At 39.1% G+C, this 17,089-nt stretch overlaps 1 protein-coding gene across 2 annotated transcripts; it reads left to right on the top strand.

Annotated features, from left to right (window-relative positions):
• The first annotated feature begins 4,409 nt into the window (after positions 1-4,409).
• Positions 4,410-16,549, top strand: LOC146307400 (uncharacterized). Of its 2 annotated transcripts, none has more exons than XM_084710321.1 (5): positions 4,410-4,552; positions 11,440-11,568; positions 12,362-12,445; positions 12,954-13,061; positions 15,960-16,549. In XM_084710321.1, exons 1-5 carry the CDS (start codon positions 4,547-4,549, stop codon positions 16,125-16,127), a joined length of 495 nt encoding a protein of 164 aa, XP_084566447.1. In that variant the 5' UTR covers positions 4,410-4,546; the 3' UTR covers positions 16,128-16,549. The 2 variants fall into 2 exon arrangements, with proteins under 2 accessions (XP_084566447.1, XP_084566448.1); XM_084710322.1 differs by lacking the exon at positions 4,410-4,552 and adding an exon at positions 4,576-5,254.
• The last annotated feature ends 540 nt before the right edge of the window (positions 16,550-17,089 follow it).

The following is a 17,089-nucleotide window of genomic DNA, read 5'->3' as shown; positions in this document are numbered from 1 at the left end:
TTTATGGCCCAGATATGAAGATGTGCTTTGCTCCTGTCAAGGTTAAAGCTATGCCTCTGTGTTTCCTTGTCATCTATTATTTATCCTTGGCCATACAGACATTCACAGTCTTGCTAGCAGAAGGTGAATAAGTCACTTATACAGCTAATAAGCTGTATAACATGCAGTACATAATAATAGGGAATGGGAATCGTGGAATATTCTGAGGTGGCACCGCCATCTTTGAAGGATAGTGTACATATCTGTCATTATCTGTCATCCTTATCAGGTGATTTGTCATCTGTCATCCGTCAGTCATTTATTATTAGAAATGCATAAAGTACATGTGCATGATTCACCATCACGGTGCCAGTAACTGGTGCTAATTTTGTTCCCTGGCTGTCAGTAATGATGTTCACCATAACAACTAACTAATGAACTACCACAGAGGTAGGGGCAAGTCGTGCAGAGGATAGAAAATATAACATTAAATACACAATTAAGTTACTTAATCAGTAAAACTATGCTTACCAACACCGACATTATCCCCTGCCACCCAAAATAGTGTCTCTGTGGCCTGTTTCCATATTAGGAAAAAATGAAAAGTAATCCCATAATTTAATCTATTTAATTGTCAGTAGTTCATGAAAATTTACCATGTTGAAGCTTAAGTTAGACCACTGAGAGACCATAGAGTTGAGGCTACCTAGCTAGATGAGTGATAACAGTAGTCCAGGTGACGGTGGGTATCGACTTACTGTTGCGAAACACCAGCTAATTAGCTAGCTAATAATAGTAAAATACTTCCTAATAATTCATAATAATTGATGTAAATTAGCAACCTAGTTAGCTAGCATTTTGCTAACATTAGCTAACTTAGGATGTGAAAATATTTCTCTTCTACAGGTCCCCCAGCAAAATCTTTTAACCATCTTCAAAATTTGGTTTTCTTTTCAACATGGACGAGTCTAGCAGATACTATATCTAAATACAGGAAACAGGAAAGGAGAAAGTTGATTGAGGTACAAAGCCTGCTCAGCTGTTAGTAGGGCAAAGAGCTGAAAGGGGCGGTACTTAGGAAGGGTCAATTAGCTCTTATGAGCATTCAGCACATTGCTTGTTGACGAGCCATTGGTTGGTCACTGGCTCTGATAGCCCTGTGCTGTGGCTGATGTAGTAGGGTCAACATGGTGCACAATGTGGGCAGTGAGAATTCATCTCAATTATATCATTATTTTTTCCCTGTCCAAATGTTGATGGATTTATGAACCCCAGCTTTTTGACACTGTACTGGGTCCTGCATCCTTTTCTCTTTTCACATGTTTCCTCTTGATCAATTAAACAATTCTATTTTCTCTGTTTGTTCTCTTGCTGGTAAATCTTATTGCCAGCATGCATAACCTGGGCCTCTGCAACAAGGACCGTTTACCACTCATTTATTGCTTTAGTTTACTTTTCAGCATGGTTATCTTCAAATGTGCATAGGTGTAGTCCTAGATTAATTGTTTTAATTGCTCCAAAGGACAAATTAAAGACTAAAGGCGAATGAATGTTTGCAGTAAGTGCAGCTTACATGTTTATCTAGTAAATATTTAATCGTAAAGCAATTTACATAAACAAGCAATGTATGTTCATTCATTGTAACATATATATATACGGTGTGTTATTATTGAGTAGCAGACCACTGCTATATGCAGGGTCCAAATTACAGAGCCCTATTTTCACTACCAAAACATGTCACATGCATGTGCATATATGTAAGTGTGCAGTGGCAAGGACAATTTCAGGGTTACTGCAAAAAATATTATATTATCTCTAATACACACAGTTAATACCATCAGTAACATTTCATAGAGGCCACATAACAAAAATATAAGGCTATTATTTCAAAATAAAAAAAAAAAATTTATTAATCAGAGCAAAAAACAAGAACCAAAATCACAAAATCTGTAAAGGGACACAGGCAACCTTTTTCTGCTTCACATTTGTTTTTACATGGGCGGACTTTACATGCAGAGTCGTAGGCTCATAGGTGTGGAGGTACTGTCATTACTTTGAGTTTCTTTGGCTCCTCTAGACAAAATATGCAGTGATGGAAACTAATCTGAAGGCCACACTCGGAGAGGCCGACGGTGTTTCCACCACATCCGACATCTGGGCAGCTATAACAAAAGCTTTCTAGGTGTAACAGTTCACTGGATCAGCTGGATCAACTTTGGAGCACAACAAGGCACAAAAGTGATATAGCAGTATAACTTGTTAGGCAAGCAATTACTTTCGATACCAAGTAACATGTAAAGCAACATTGTTACTTTTTGAAGGAGTAATAAGTGAAAAGTAACTTAAAGTAACTGGCCAACACTGGTCGTTACGGAAAAATAAACCCCAACAGGTTGATGCTGTACCCTGATTTGAATCAACATTATCCCTTCCTTATTTGAGGCCTATGTCCATAAACCTAAGGATGACATTTGAAAGCTCAAAAAGAAAATTAATGTCTTTGTTGTTCTTTACAAAAGGTAGGTATTTTAAAAAGAAAAGTTAATATTAAACTGTATGTTATTATTGTATTGTATTAATGCTTCATGTTTCAGAAAGTACAGTGAAAAGTAGTGGGCATTTTTCAGCTGTGGAAAAGTATTCAGATACTTATTTAAGTACTTTCCTACTTTAAATAAAAGACCTGCATTCAAAACCTCACTTGAGTAAAAGTAAGATCAGCAAATTTTACTTTAAGTATCAAACGTAAAAGTAATCATTCAGCAGAAAAATGGTTCCTGTCAGTGTTGTGAGAACAACAGTTGGCTCTAAAAAGTCAACTGAGCTCATAACAATAGCCCTGTTTCAGATTTATGACAATGCATTTTCCAGCCAATCAAGAGGGATTTAAGAATTTATTTAATTTAAGAAGTAGAGGAATTTTCTCAACCCTTCCCATTTCTCAGGAAAAAATCTATCCCCAAATGTGGAAATACTTAGTTTCACTGGATATTAAGGGCATGAATTGCAATCTGAAAAGTCACTAGTAATTACAGCTGTCAAACAAATGCATCTGCCTCTGAGATATAGGGAAGAAGAAAAAAGTTGCATCAAATGGAAATAAGTATACTGTAAAAATGAACAACTTTTTAACTAAAAAGTTAGTGCCTGGGCTGCCAGACTGAAATTTACAGAATTTGTATTTGTAGTTTTTGTAATGATTCAAAACAAATAGTAAAATAATGTACTTGAGAAAACATGTTAAGACATAAGTTAAGTTTTTAAGGTGAACCATCATCTCTTCAGTCAAACATTACAAACAAATTTGATTTCCTTTCACATTTCTCAGTTTGAAGAGTCAGTTCTTCATTTCACACAAACTTACAGCTGCAGCTGCTCCTGTTGGAGCTACCAGCACAAAGACAATATGTCGAACTGCCCCCACTGAATTTATGAAGTTTGAAGTGTGAAGTTGTACTAACCCTCATCATGGTTCATAGTGTTTTCATTCATGTGAAAACAAACGACCATGACATATCTTAAGGTGTACTATGGACACATAGCAAGTTTTCTTCAAACTATAAAACCAAAGGTTCTCACGGGGAGTTTTAACACTCAAACAATGCATGCTGGGAGGTCTACTAATATGTTGATCATGTTTTTTCCAAATTAAAAGATTCCTACAGTCCTCTGAAAATAAATGCAAGTACATTTGATTAACTTGAAAAAATAAAACTTTTATATTTACATTGAATTAATGACTATCTGATTCCATGAAATTTCGGTACTTACTTACTGATTTTTTAATTACTGATTTTTTTTACTGTGTAAAGTACAAGTACCTTGAATTTCTACTGAAGTACTGTACTTAAATAAATCTACTTATTTACATCCCACCATTTTTTATTCATTACAACAACAGACATGCAACAGTGAGTCATGAAATAAACATTAACGTGACTTATCAAGTACTGTCTTGTGATACATCAATATCCTAGTAAGTATCAAATCAGTAGCTAATCAGTACCCAAAATTCTTGTACACTGACTCACTACGCACTGTGCTCCTTAGCCTAAAGGGTTAGTTTGCCCGAAAATGAAAATTCGGTCTCTCTTATCTATTCATCCTCATGTCGATTGAAGGTCGGGTTTAGTTTTTTAGTCCACTCAAGCTACTGGAGTTTCCCAGGAAAAAAGCAGAATCTCCCAAACAACTGAAGTGAATGGTGACCAAACTAAACAAACAAAACCATAAAATGGCTCTGTACAGCACACCACACACACCCAGTTCAGATGTTGCGTTCATGGTTCCAAGATAAATATCTACAGTGAAGATTCAGGCTAAAGACATGCAGAAAATGACATCTTCCAAGTCAACTTAGCATGACAGGGCTTCAGGAGACTTGGATTAAACCGGACGAGCAGTATGGAGGCATTTTATGTATGTTTTTTTCTGATTTTTTTTTTTTTTTTTTTAACATTTAACTTAAATTACACTTAAATTGTTTGGGAGATTTTGCAACAATGTTTTCCTGTGAAACTCCGGAAGTGTTTTGTGGTCTAAAAAAGTAAACCGACCTTCGATTGGCATGAGGGTGAGTAGCTGAATTTCCATTTTTGGGCAAACCATCCCTTTAACAATTATCAGTTTGAGGTCCAACCACAAAGGGAAGTGGTGGGTAGTGAGAATGAATGAATGAATGAATGAATGAATGAATGAATGAATCTGTCAGAGTGGGTATAGGCAGGTTTAGACCCCTGGAAATGAGCAAGGCTCTTAATTTACGTGGTGTACTAAGGTTTTGGTTATACCATAGCTCTCAATGTGAACATGCACACATTTAGGCAGGGTTTTGTTGAAATAGAGCGCTTGAATGAATGAATGAACTTTTACAACTATCAGTCGACATGGGGGTATATATTCTGCACCTGTGTCTAACATATATTAAAAAAAACAACCACCAAATGAGCCAAAAAAAATCGTGCGTCAGGCTTAAAACATAGTTTGACTCCATCAGGGTTAAACGTCCCGTTTTCCACGTTAATTCATGTCAGAGTAAAGTGAAACCTCTGCTGTCAGGACGGAAGTAAAATCACATGCTGCGGTTACACAGCTGCGTTACGCAGGACGTGGTAAAGGACTGTAGTCTCCGAGACAGAAACCCACCAGAACCGCCGCAATAGTGTGAGGTCGACTGCGTCTTTTTCCACAGTGTGAAACCACGCAAAGTGCGCACCTGCAGCGATGAAGTTTCCAGCTCGAGCCCGCGGTGAATATGAATGAAGAATGACCAATGGTGAGTACAGAAAGAGAACTGCGTGGAGGTTAAGTCAAGTGGCCTGTAGTGGTGACGCACTGAATTAAACTGACATTAAACCCTCCAAATTCGAGCCGAATTCAAGCCGAAGTCCGACTAATGTTTGAGTCCGGCTTATAAAGTCTGGACTATATAAAGGAACAGCGCAGTGAACGGCTTTCGAAACTTACCGGGAGCCGGGCACAGACGCATCCGTCCTCCTTCCTTCTGAGTCGAGCGACTGACTGGTTTACTGTATGTTGAAGACTTTAAAGGCTTTTCCAAGCAGGGGAATTCCGCGTAAACAATTCCCAATCAGAAGGAAACTGAAATAGATGAGGGATTTACGGGAATTGATTCCAGACTTACAGGAATCGATAGATTTATATTGGACCAGTTTGAGTTCCACTTAGGTCAACGTTTACGCCCAGACACAAGAGATGAATAGTACAATACGAGTCAGTAGAAATAGTAGTAATTGAGCAGGGTGTCATGATAGGCCTATTAAATTATGTGCTGATGCATTCACGTGAAGCAAATGTATAATCATCTTGTGCTGAGTCATGTTGTGTCTACTTCCAATTATGTAATGCACCATAGTGTAGCTTAATGTATAACCATGCATCACATTTGTTAAAATTATAAAGTGTATATTTCTGTAGGGTAAATAGTAACTAAAGCTATTTAATAAATGTGGAGTACAGAGTACACCATTTCCCTCTCTTTCAGTCATGATTTATGGCTAACAATAAATTTAAGGTGATGTATGTGCCTGCAGAAATCCTCACCTCTGGATTTTCTTATTTTCTCAACATTTTGCTGTGCTCAGGATGCTTTACTGACTAAAAACATTGTTATTTGACGTCCTATAAATAATTCTCAAAAATCAAATATCTTTGTGGTGCGTTTACAAACAGCTCGGACAAATCCTACTGATTCTACCTTGAAAGTAGCACTGAATGAAAATACTAAAGCAGGGATGTCAGACTAGTTCATGGGCCACACACAGCCTTATCCAGCCCTCAAGTAGGCTGGACTAGTAAAATCATTGCATAACTAGAAGAATGCAGATCTCCACCAAGCAACCCAAACAGAATATTCAGTTGTCACTGTTGTAATGTAATTTAATTGCATATTTTTCTCAGTAACTGTAATGCATTACAATTACATTAATACTGTGATTTAATTACAAGTATCCAGTTACTCCCAACACTGCTAGTCAGTAAGCCCTGTTTTTTTTTTTTTTAAGATTCTTTTTTGGGCTTTTTACCTTATTTGGATAGGGACAACTGATGATATGACAGGAAATGGGGTAGAGAGACATGCAGCAAATGGGCCCAGGTGGGAATTGAACCAGCAACCGCTGCAGAGGATAAACAGCTTCAGTACATGGGGCAAATGCTCTACCAACTGAGCTATGAGAGCACCCCGGTAAGCCCCATTTTTAGTCTAGCAGTTGTTGCTAACTTGTGGCTCCTGCTGACCAGTTAATAGGAGTGAGGAGCCAGTGGTCGGTAAAGGTTATATATGGGTTTTGCATACAGTGCACAAAAGAAATTCAAGCTGATGGGTCCAGTAGTTTGCAAGATTAGCTGTGGACAAACTCCAGCCTCACACACCTGATCCCTTGCATGATTTCTAATAACCTATAGAAAACAACATCCCCAAACTTCTTTCTTTTAATGTAAAAAAGTTAATTCTGAAAATCCTTACAGGTAATGAACCATCCAATTTTCAGGGCAAATGGTTTCTGCAGCATTTAGTATGTCTTCACAAACCCTCAGTGGACACTATGACTTTGATGCTGATGCTACGTCATTAGCAATAAGGCAGCTATCTTTCACAGCTGTATTACTTATCTCTCAGCTTCAACTAAGAACAGACTGCGGTTTCCTCAAACCTGCCAACAATGTATCTGTCTTCTCTATTGTCAGTTGTCCTAGCAAGTTCTTGCATTTTCACCATGATGACTCTAAAAGTGGTGCAGAAGATTATATTCCTTATTTGAGTGTTGAATGGTGCTGTGAACACACCAAGCACCCTGGCTTCCTATTGACCTCTGTGAATTAATAGGAACTGGTCCATTCTCTTGGAAAACCTGACAAGACCTGTCTGTGTCTACTTTTCTCTTTTCCTTTTTTCACTTTTCTTTTTTGGCAAAGACATTTTCCACTGGCAGCTTTTGGGCTCAGTAGCCTATACTTGACAGTGCTGTGTGAAATAGCCTGTAGCCTCTGTGTTACCATGTAGCATCTACAGTAAAGCATAACCAGTATAAGACCTGCTACTCTCATCAGACAGCACAACCTTCAGTAGACAAATTAGGAAAAGCAGTGCATTTTATTAAAAAAATGAATTAGTAATTAGATGAGTAATCTTCACACTGGTGTTGTCACAATACCAAAATTATGACTTTGTTTCAATACCTGCTTAAAATGTCTTGATGCCAATACAGAAACGATACCATGGCTAAAACATAAAACACCAGGAAAAGTAATGGAATAATATATAAGATGACAGTCCTGTCATGACAGAAATAAATGGCTGTGAGAGTGAACAACAGAGGATAGGTATTTACACTAAGTCTGAGCTGTTTTATTGTCAGTGTATAACTATTCTGTGGACGGTTCGCTAGACTTGCATCTGTGACATTAGCAACCATAAGGAAAATGTTTGGCATGGCTGCAATGCCTGGTGGGAGTGAAAGCAAAGCATGAAGCAGCAGAAAGGCTGTAACAAAAACCACATTGCTGTATTACCGCAATACCATGGTCATGGGATGCCTACTGTGGGGTTGAGCTCATTATCATCATCATGGGCAAATTTTATTTTGTAGGGTAAATCTCATCTTTAGATCAGCACATCGATCTATTAATACATCTATGAATCTTTGCTGTCACACACAAGTCAGGAACAGCCTGATTGGTCAACACAATGAGATCAAGGGATTGCCTATCGGCAGCTAATAACATGCTAAGAAAAGCAACAACCGTTCAACTTGGAAAAATGGATGAAGAACTGCAGAAGACATTGGGTGTTGGATTTATCTTACTGGATGTGTTTATTTTACCACATGTCCATGAAGACACAGCAGTTCAAGGCTGGATTACAAAGCTTCTTGAAGGGAAACGATTGCCAAGAGTATACATTGTAACAGTATAACACTAATACTACAATTAGCTTAATGTTAGCCTTTCCTGCTTTGCTTATTTCATGGCTAACCTTGTCACTGTTTCAGCAGTTGGAAAACAACAGATAAGACTCCTCTTGGTTTCAGACCCTGCAGCATTTATTAACTAACACACTGTAATATGTACTGTACATTTACTGCCAGATTGACAATTTAGTGTTAAGTTTAAATTTCTGCTCCGCTGTGAGCAGCATCGTCGCTCACCTGCTGCTTGCTCTCCCTCACTTGCACACTGCCCACATACTGCTCTATTTTATAAAGGAGCTATGATAGTATGCTTCAATAAAGTCCAATAAAACATTATCAAGGCAGTTGCGATAAACCGCCATCCCAGCAGTAATATGTTGCCTTGCCACCACAGAAAGTCACAGTCTCTAACAGGGCACGCAACGCCCATTGTAATGCGTGGAGTATTATAGCTCTTATTAAAACACTGTGGTTCGTAAAGTATCAGCACTAATAAAAGGTGGTATTGTATTGTTTTTAACAGCTGGGTAACGTGATGTTTTTATAGTATCGGTATGTCGTGCAACACTACTTCACACTATGCAAAGTCAGCCAGTAGGCTAGATTGGCCTGTGGGCACCCATAGCCCCAACTGTAGGGTCTACGCCTATAGGAATGTCATACAACAGGAATGTCGAGCAGAGGATACCCTTTATGTGGAATCTGCCAGTGGCAAATGTCTTTGTCGAAAAGGCAGACGCAGAGTGTTGGCTTTTCCAAGAAAAATGGACCAATTCTTATTTCTTCACAGAAGTAAATGGAATACCAGTGTGCTTTGTGTATTCACAGCACCTGTCAGTGCTCGAGGAATGGATTTAATCTTCAGCACCACTATAAGACTCGCCGTGGTGAGAAATACAAGAACTTGCAAAGACAACGGAGAGCAGAGACGATAAATGAATTGTTGGCAGGTTTGAGGAAACGGCAGTCCGTATTTAGTCATAGATGACAGTGCTGTTGTCATCTGTGATTAAAATCTATGACAACTGTGAAAGCTATCTACATTATTGCTAACAAAATAGCATCAAAGCAATAGTGTGAGTTTGTGAAGACATGCATGCTGAAGGCTAATGGATGGCCAATTAATTGTGAACATATTCAGATAGTACTTGTACTTCTGTACACTAAAAGAAGGGGAAATATTTGGAGGTGTAGTTATTTATAGGTTATTCTGCAATGGTTTTACTGGTCCGGCCCACTTGAGATCTAGTAGGGCTGTGTGTGGCCCATGAACTAAATTGAGTTTGAGTTCCCAGACAAAATGAAAAACACTAATTTCTTTTTAGCCATTATGCAGGCCAATATTATATATGTAAAAAAAGATTTATTTAGATTTAGAATGCTTCGAACATGCATTGATCAGATGTTTAAGGCAATGTTTAAAGATAGAATTAATAGGATTTGTCAGTTGCTGCTTTTAAATGCCCCACAAAGATAGTTGATTATTGAGTCTCCCTCCCAGGATGTCAAATACTGATGTTTTGGGTTAGTAAACACAGTAAAATAATGAGAAAATAAGAGGGGATGGGTGGAGGGCAGGGCCTATGCATAGTGTTTTGGGGAAAATCCTGCAGAGTTTGCCTATAAGTATCATTGGGGTTCCTTACTGTCATGGTTTTGTTTTTGTTTCCTGTTGTTTCTTTTCCCGATTGTCATTGGTTTCACCTATTTGTCCACCAGTGTCTCTGTGTCAGTTCATTTGTTTCACTTGCCTGTCATCCTGCGTCTCCTGTGTTTGTGTAAGCCTTTGCTTTTTATTTCATTAAACCTTATTTTGAGCTGTGTCTCCCGTTGTTGTCTGCATTTTGGGTCCTAAACAAACCAACCGTTCATAACAGTACGAACAGAGGGGTGTACCAAGCAAGCAAGATTAATGGGTTAGCGAGCAATTATCATTTAGTCGATTAGTAATTTTCTGACAGCATTCTTCTTCTCCTGCTTTATTTGCAGCAACAATCGTGCTTTTTGCCGTAATGTATCTTGTATATTTTCCACAGCTCCTAATTATAACAACTTGATGATTTTGACTTAAGTATGTGGCTTGTGATCGCTTCATTTCATGCGGAAGAAGAGTCAAATGACGCAACAAATGCCCGTTTAATGTGAGCACGCGCAGAGTCTGAAGAAGAAAGCCTGGATTAACAAAGCAAGTTGATAACCACCGTCGTGGTACCTATTATCTCTGATTGCGGTTTTAGGCTTTGTTGATCCAGATCATGCAAAGGCTCACCTGGCTGTGTTGAGCTTCCTTCGTAGTACAGCCCTCTGACCATCCTGAGCTGCAGCCGCCTCCAGTCTCCCTGGTGTTACCAGCTCACCTGAAGGATGCTTCATCTCCTCAGTGCTGGTATCCTGCAGGGACCCGCCCTCGTATTTGCCAGCGCCGCAGGCCTCCAGAGGCGTCCTGTTTTCGCCTTTGGCGCTGTTAAGGGCAACAAGGTGGAGTACCCAAAATGCAGACAACATGGGGGAACCAGCTCAAAAAAAAGGTTTAACGAAGTAAAACAAATGAAACACAGGCTTACACAAACACAGGAGGGGAACATCCAGGGTCCAAAGAAACAAAAGAATGCACAGGAGGGCAAAACTCAAAAAACAGTCCAGGGAAAAATAACACGGTCCAAACACAGGAGGGTAACACAGGAGATGCAGGATGACAGGCATGTGAAACAAACGAACTGACACAGGCACAGAGAAACACAGGGGCTAAATAGAGAGAACTAATGAGACACAGGTGGACAAACAGGTGAACCCAATGACAATCAAAAAGGAGCAGGAAAAGAACAAAGACAGGAAGTAAAGACAAGACACATGAGGGAGGACCAGGACTACCAAAATAAAACAGGAAATGACCAACAAAACCAAAACCATGACACTTACATGAAAAATGTTAAACTGTATTACATGTAAACATGTTTTGGAGGATTTGACTGACCTCTCTGTCCTCCTCTCTCCCTGTATCCCTCACACTGGGACCATGAACTCTCAGCCTCTTCTTTGCATCAGTCTCCTTGCTCTTCTGCTTCTACCTCTATCTCTGTCCTGTGACACTAAAAGGCCTCCCGAAGAAGTTAGCAGCGATTTCATGGCAACCGTGCAAACTGATCTTGACAACACAGTAAGTAAGACACCAATTCTATTTATTTATATATTTATTTCACCAGCTTGCACAAGGGAAACAGACTTTTATTGTCATCCAGCAAGAGGCAAGGATTACAGCTAGGAAATGACAGTTCAAAGGATCAATCCTGTCTAATGTAAAATAAGATGCATCATAGTCTTGGAGCACAGAATAGAGTTAGAATCATTCCTCATGTGAAATATCATACTATAAAGAGAAGCAGACAAGTTAGAGCAGCGCCTTTAAAGGTGCTCAAACATAGGAGATGTGGAGAGTGCAAAAGCAGCTGCAACCTAATATAAAGTATTAAATGTTAACATGTTTTTCTGCATTCACTGTACAATCAGAGTGAACTTTTGCCCCCTCTTCCTTGTTTTTTTTTTTTTTTTTAATTTAATATCTAGCTGCCATGAAAGATGCAGCCAGACACACAGGGAAAGTTGGTTTGCGCGTTTACATGAAGTCAGAAAAAGCTACATTTACTGGGCAGAAGAGAACAAGTTCAGATATACTGAAATTTGGAATCTGTAATTTTTGAGAAAGGTTGTATGGAGAATCTTTCCCACAACATGTAAGACAACATGCAGGTTTAATTAAAATTGTAAATATCATAGTATCATTATTTTTAATCAAATCAAAAAGATCACCAACCACCTTCAAAAAGCTAAAAACGTTAAAGTTAATAAAATGTTTTCTCAAACATAAGCGATGAAAGATTAGACTTGAAACTAGCGGCTCCCTTCCTTTCGTTTGGCTAACATTACCACTGTGATGCTTACATTCATTCCAGAGAGAAAATATCACAAACACGCTGCAAAACTCTTCCTGCCGAGAACTGAGACACAAGCCACATAGCTGCATGCCAAACAGCACGGTGAGTAATAATTATTCTGTGGTTGTCAGCTTAAATGTTTTTAATCTTTCCTTTTTACGTAGTGATTTCTTGGTATGTAATTTAGCAGTACTTGAGCACTTGAAATATTATTGAAAATGTACAGTAAGTGACCATAAAAACAGGGACCCTGCCATCGCTTTTTATGTGGTGTCCACATAGACAGCTATACGCAACAGCGACTCCTGTATGCATGAGCAGATTAAAGAACCTCCAAGGGGCGCTTGTACATCATGTACATTAAAGTAAAGCATTAAATATCAATCTCATTTAACACCTTTGTGACAGATTTTCTTAAAGTGACGTCCTTAGCAAGGAACATCCACCCATCATTTTGCCAACTGAGTGTGAAGCACTTTTTTCTGCACAGTCAGCTGTGATGCATAGTAGCTGTTACCTTTGCCAAAGGTGGTTATAGGTCCTCAAATTTTGTGGTCACTCCAGGTGTGCAAGGTTTTGTTTATTTTGCATTGTTTTATTTACTCTGCAGGATTTTGTGACCACCTTGCACAAGCTAGCCTGCAAAATGAAGACATTAGGTTCCCCAACAGAAGGACTGGTCACATCTGTCCTAAGCTCAATACGTTGCCCTTGTCCGGTAAGTCTAGACACATTAACGTATAGTCTAAAAATGTAGATGACTTTTTTGTACTTTTCTAATGAAATTTTCACCCTCTGTGTGTGAGATGTTGGTACATTTTAATTGACAAAGTCAGTGGAATGTTGGCAGGCTGTTGTTTTTCCCTCTGCCACATAGTTGGTGACTCACTGAGAGGTTACATAGCTGGTCGGCTGTGATTGTATCCAAACATGAGTCTATTTGTTTCTGAACTTGGCGCCAAGCAGCAACAAGCCTCAGCAGAAAATGTGCATGCAGAACATGATGCTTCTTAGTGCACTCCAAATGATCGTAGGTCATCTTTCCACACAAAGTACCCCGAACTTTTAGCCCCGGGAACTACAACCCCAATTCCAAAAAAGCTGGGACGCTGTGTGAAGCGCAAGTAAAAATGGAATGCAATCATTTGCAAATCTTTTTCAACAAAGGCATGTTCAAACGGATCATTATGGTTGTTGTTTTTTGTAAATATGAATTACTCAGAAAACATTCCACAGGTAAACAGGTTAATTTGTGACAGGTAATAATATGTTTTGGTATGAAAGGAGCATCCTTGCTTGCTCCTCAAGCAAAGTTGGAGCAAGGGTCACCACTTGCACAGGCAAAGAGTCCAACAGTTTAACAATATCATTTGTCAACACACAATTTAATGGAATTTAGGGATTTCATCATCTACAATCTAGGCCTTGGCGATATTGATAATTATGGATCATGTAGCTTGTGACTGATGACATGTTGTGTGGAAGCAGCTAAGGTGATAAAATAAGTTTGTTGTAGTGCTAGTGTTTTGGTCTGGAAGCTATTCCCTAATAGTTGTCCATCCATCCATCCATCCATCCATATCCGGGGTCAGGTCGTGGTGGCAGCAGGCGGAGCATGACGTCCCTCACCAGTAACACCTTCCAGCTGCTCCACCTCAGCTGGCTCCTTTCGACATAAGGCAGCATTGTTTCCACTATGAGCTCCCTCTGTGCGTCTGAGCCCCTCAGCCTCTGATAGTTGTCCGACTTAAAAAACAAAACTGCCACACTGGTGAGCTGACCTGTCCTTTTTTATATACACTCATTTTGCACACTGTTGCCTTACATGTAACTCCATGCTGTTTCTCACATGTTATCAGGGCAACCGAGATCAGTATGATAGGTCGGTTATGAGCACATGGGAGCACGTGGGGATTGTCTGTTATATGATTGGTTGTTTGTGTGTCACTCATAGATTTCTTTATTATCAAGGGATATAACAGGCTGTTCATCAGCTGGGCGGTATTCATTGTGTCTCACTATGGCGGTCTGCATATAATACTTTTAAGTGAAACTTTTATGGAACTACTTTCTTGCTATTGATGACGTGTCTAGCGCAGACAATTATTGCTATCATTTTATCACCCAGGACTACTTCAAGATTCAGAGAATCCAGAGAATTCTCTGCATGAAGGGGTCAAGGCTCAAAACCAACATTGAAGCACAAAATATGATAATGGAGACATGGGGCTGCTAAGCCACTGAAGTCATATATTACCCAAGAATGAGAAATCATTTCACTGTCAAAACTTCAACGGTTAGTGTCCTCAGCTCCCAAATGTGTTGTTGTAAGAGACGGTGATGTAACACAGTGGTAAACATGAGCCTATCCCAACTTTTTTTGGACTGTGCTGTAGGGGTCAAATTCAGAATGAGTGTGTATTTACCAAAAACAATAAAGTTTATCAGTTTGAACATTAAAAATCTTTTCTTTGTACTGTATTCAACTGAGTATAGGTTGAAAAGGATCTTACAGATTTTTACAGTGTCCCAACTTTTTGGAGATGGAGTTGTAGTTTTTAAAAGGTTCCTTCAGCCAATTGTTCACTGACAGCAAGCAAGCAAATGTACAACAACGATGATGTCATATAAAGCTGGGCATAATTTTTGTCTGGATTTTGTCCTCAGCATAAATGCTCAATAAGACCTGGACTTTACTGTCGGTCCGTCTGTTGTCTGCTTTTTTCTATAACTCAACCTTGATGTGTTGAAGCACAATAAGCAAATGCTGCAGATTTTAAAAATCATGGCTGAAATAAAATCCGTTTACTTGACCAATCAGAAATATTCAGCACTGCAAGCCCCATCTCCAAAGTTCCTTTAGTTTTTGGGAGGTAAAATTATGTCCTTGGAACTTAAATTAAAAGCTAGTCCCTGCGGTGGAGTTCCTCCAAAGATTCCTGGTCCCTGGGAATAGTTTCTGCAGTGGAAACTGGGCTATAACTTGGATTTGTAATTTGTAATTTGGATGCATTTTGGTTATTCTGGTTGCATTTTCAACATTGAGTCACACTGAAATGACATAAATTAGAGATATCTGGTGATTTTAAAGTTCAGGAGTCTATATTGCCTCTTTTACTATCTGGTTAGCTCAGTAAGATGTGTTGGCAAATAAAACAAGTTGGAATTTAATGAGTATTTTCCCCCAGGTTGATGGGAAACCTCACCATTTTTGAACAGTGTAGGATCAAAATCAGTTTTGATGATTCAGGCTCATAGTTGAGTGCTGAGTCATACAAAGGAGCAAACCAAAGCCTCAGGCCTCACCAGTACCAGCACAGGATTAAAATACTGGCTCACACTGCAACATGATTGTTTTGGAACCTTTTAGAAGTTGAGCCTAGCTTTTGATCAGACAAACTGTACTTTGATCGATCCCCATATATGGTGGATGCAGAATGGTATTGTGGGATTAGACAACAGTGAGTGACTGTAGCAAGCCTTATTTCACTTAAATACTGACTAGGGATAAATATCCACTTTCTAATGTAAAATTATACCCATCTGATGTTAATGTGAGACTGAACGCCACACTAATAAGCCTTTTTGTGTTTGTGTTTTGACTTCTATTGACCAGACTAAAGAACCCAAAGAGAGGTTGAAGAAGAGGTGGACGCCGATAAAACAAAGGAGGAATGAGACCAGAAAACTTTGCAAAGTCAAGGAAATCCTGTCTACCATGACTAAATGCTATGAGATGCTGAATACTATACATGGACAGACACCAAACTCCAGCACATTATGAAGCAAAAAAGAAAAAAAACCAAAAAAAACTTGTATATCCTGTCTGTACTGTAGTCCTTCATTGGATTACACAAGAGGAAACTTCCACTTCATTTAAACTATGCTGTTAAGTGTCAGTATATCTCTTTTGCAGCTTCTCTTGGTGTTATTTGACTACTGACTCTTCCAGTAAGTTTCCAAGCTACACAAACAAGCAATTAAGCCAAAAGAAAGTTCCAAGGCCACCCAACAAACTGGACTCCACACACCGTGCTTGGTGCCAACTGTGGGCTGCACATACCAACCTGCTACCACGCAGAATTTGCAAGAATGTCTAATGGACTCAAAGGTGCATGAGGCACAGCGCAAAGAAGCTCTAAGATGGCAGAAGGTGTATTCAAAAGGAAAACAGTTTTGTAAGGTTTGAAGTTGCAAACATGCAGCCAAAATATACTATGACATTTGCCTTTACTTAGCGCTGACTGCTCGTGCATGACCAGGACATATTAAGGTGCTCAAATACAGTTTTGCTTTCACTTTGGATGAGAAGGACTAGCCCTGGCAAATCTTTATCTTGGTTATCTAAAGCTCCTTTGTTTCGTTTTTTTTTTTTTTTTGTCTGGGGCGTTGTTTTAGGCCGTGTGTCAAGTCAGCTCTTTAAGATGGCATTATGTTGATTAACCATTGAGCATGATTGATACTTTAAAAGCACATTCTGCCACAGATGACTGAGCTCTGCTCACACAAGCGACTCTGTTCCAGGATACAACTGAGAAGCCTTCTTGTCACATTCATTTGGTGCTTTGATTAATGGTACCTGTCTAATTAAAAAAAAAAAAATCATGAATGGACTTGGGGCCATGTTTGTTGTTTTCCATCACTTTAAAATGTGTCAATTGTTGTATTATGTACCAGAAATGCAAAATAAGAGTAAAGAAACACACAGCCTCTAGTTCCAGCCACCAGTTTCAGTACAGGAGGTAG

Source organism: Lutjanus erythropterus, chromosome 21, assembly GCF_056507025.1.
Source record: "Lutjanus erythropterus isolate fLutEry1 chromosome 21, fLutEry1.hap2, whole genome shotgun sequence".
In the NCBI taxonomy this organism is placed as follows: Eukaryota; Metazoa; Chordata; class Actinopteri; order Lutjaniformes; family Lutjanidae; genus Lutjanus; species Lutjanus erythropterus.
This window is presented reverse-complemented; position numbering and strand designations above follow the sequence as displayed.

Bases quoted from the DNA above. Each gene is read 5' to 3' on its own strand.
- LOC146307400 (XM_084710321.1), top strand. The intron at 11,569-12,361 runs GTAAGTAAGACA...CATTCATTCCAG, and splicing joins AAACTGATCTTGACAACACA to AGAGAAAATATCACAAACAC. The intron at 12,446-12,953 runs GTGAGTAATAAT...TTTACTCTGCAG, and splicing joins GCTGCATGCCAAACAGCACG to GATTTTGTGACCACCTTGCA.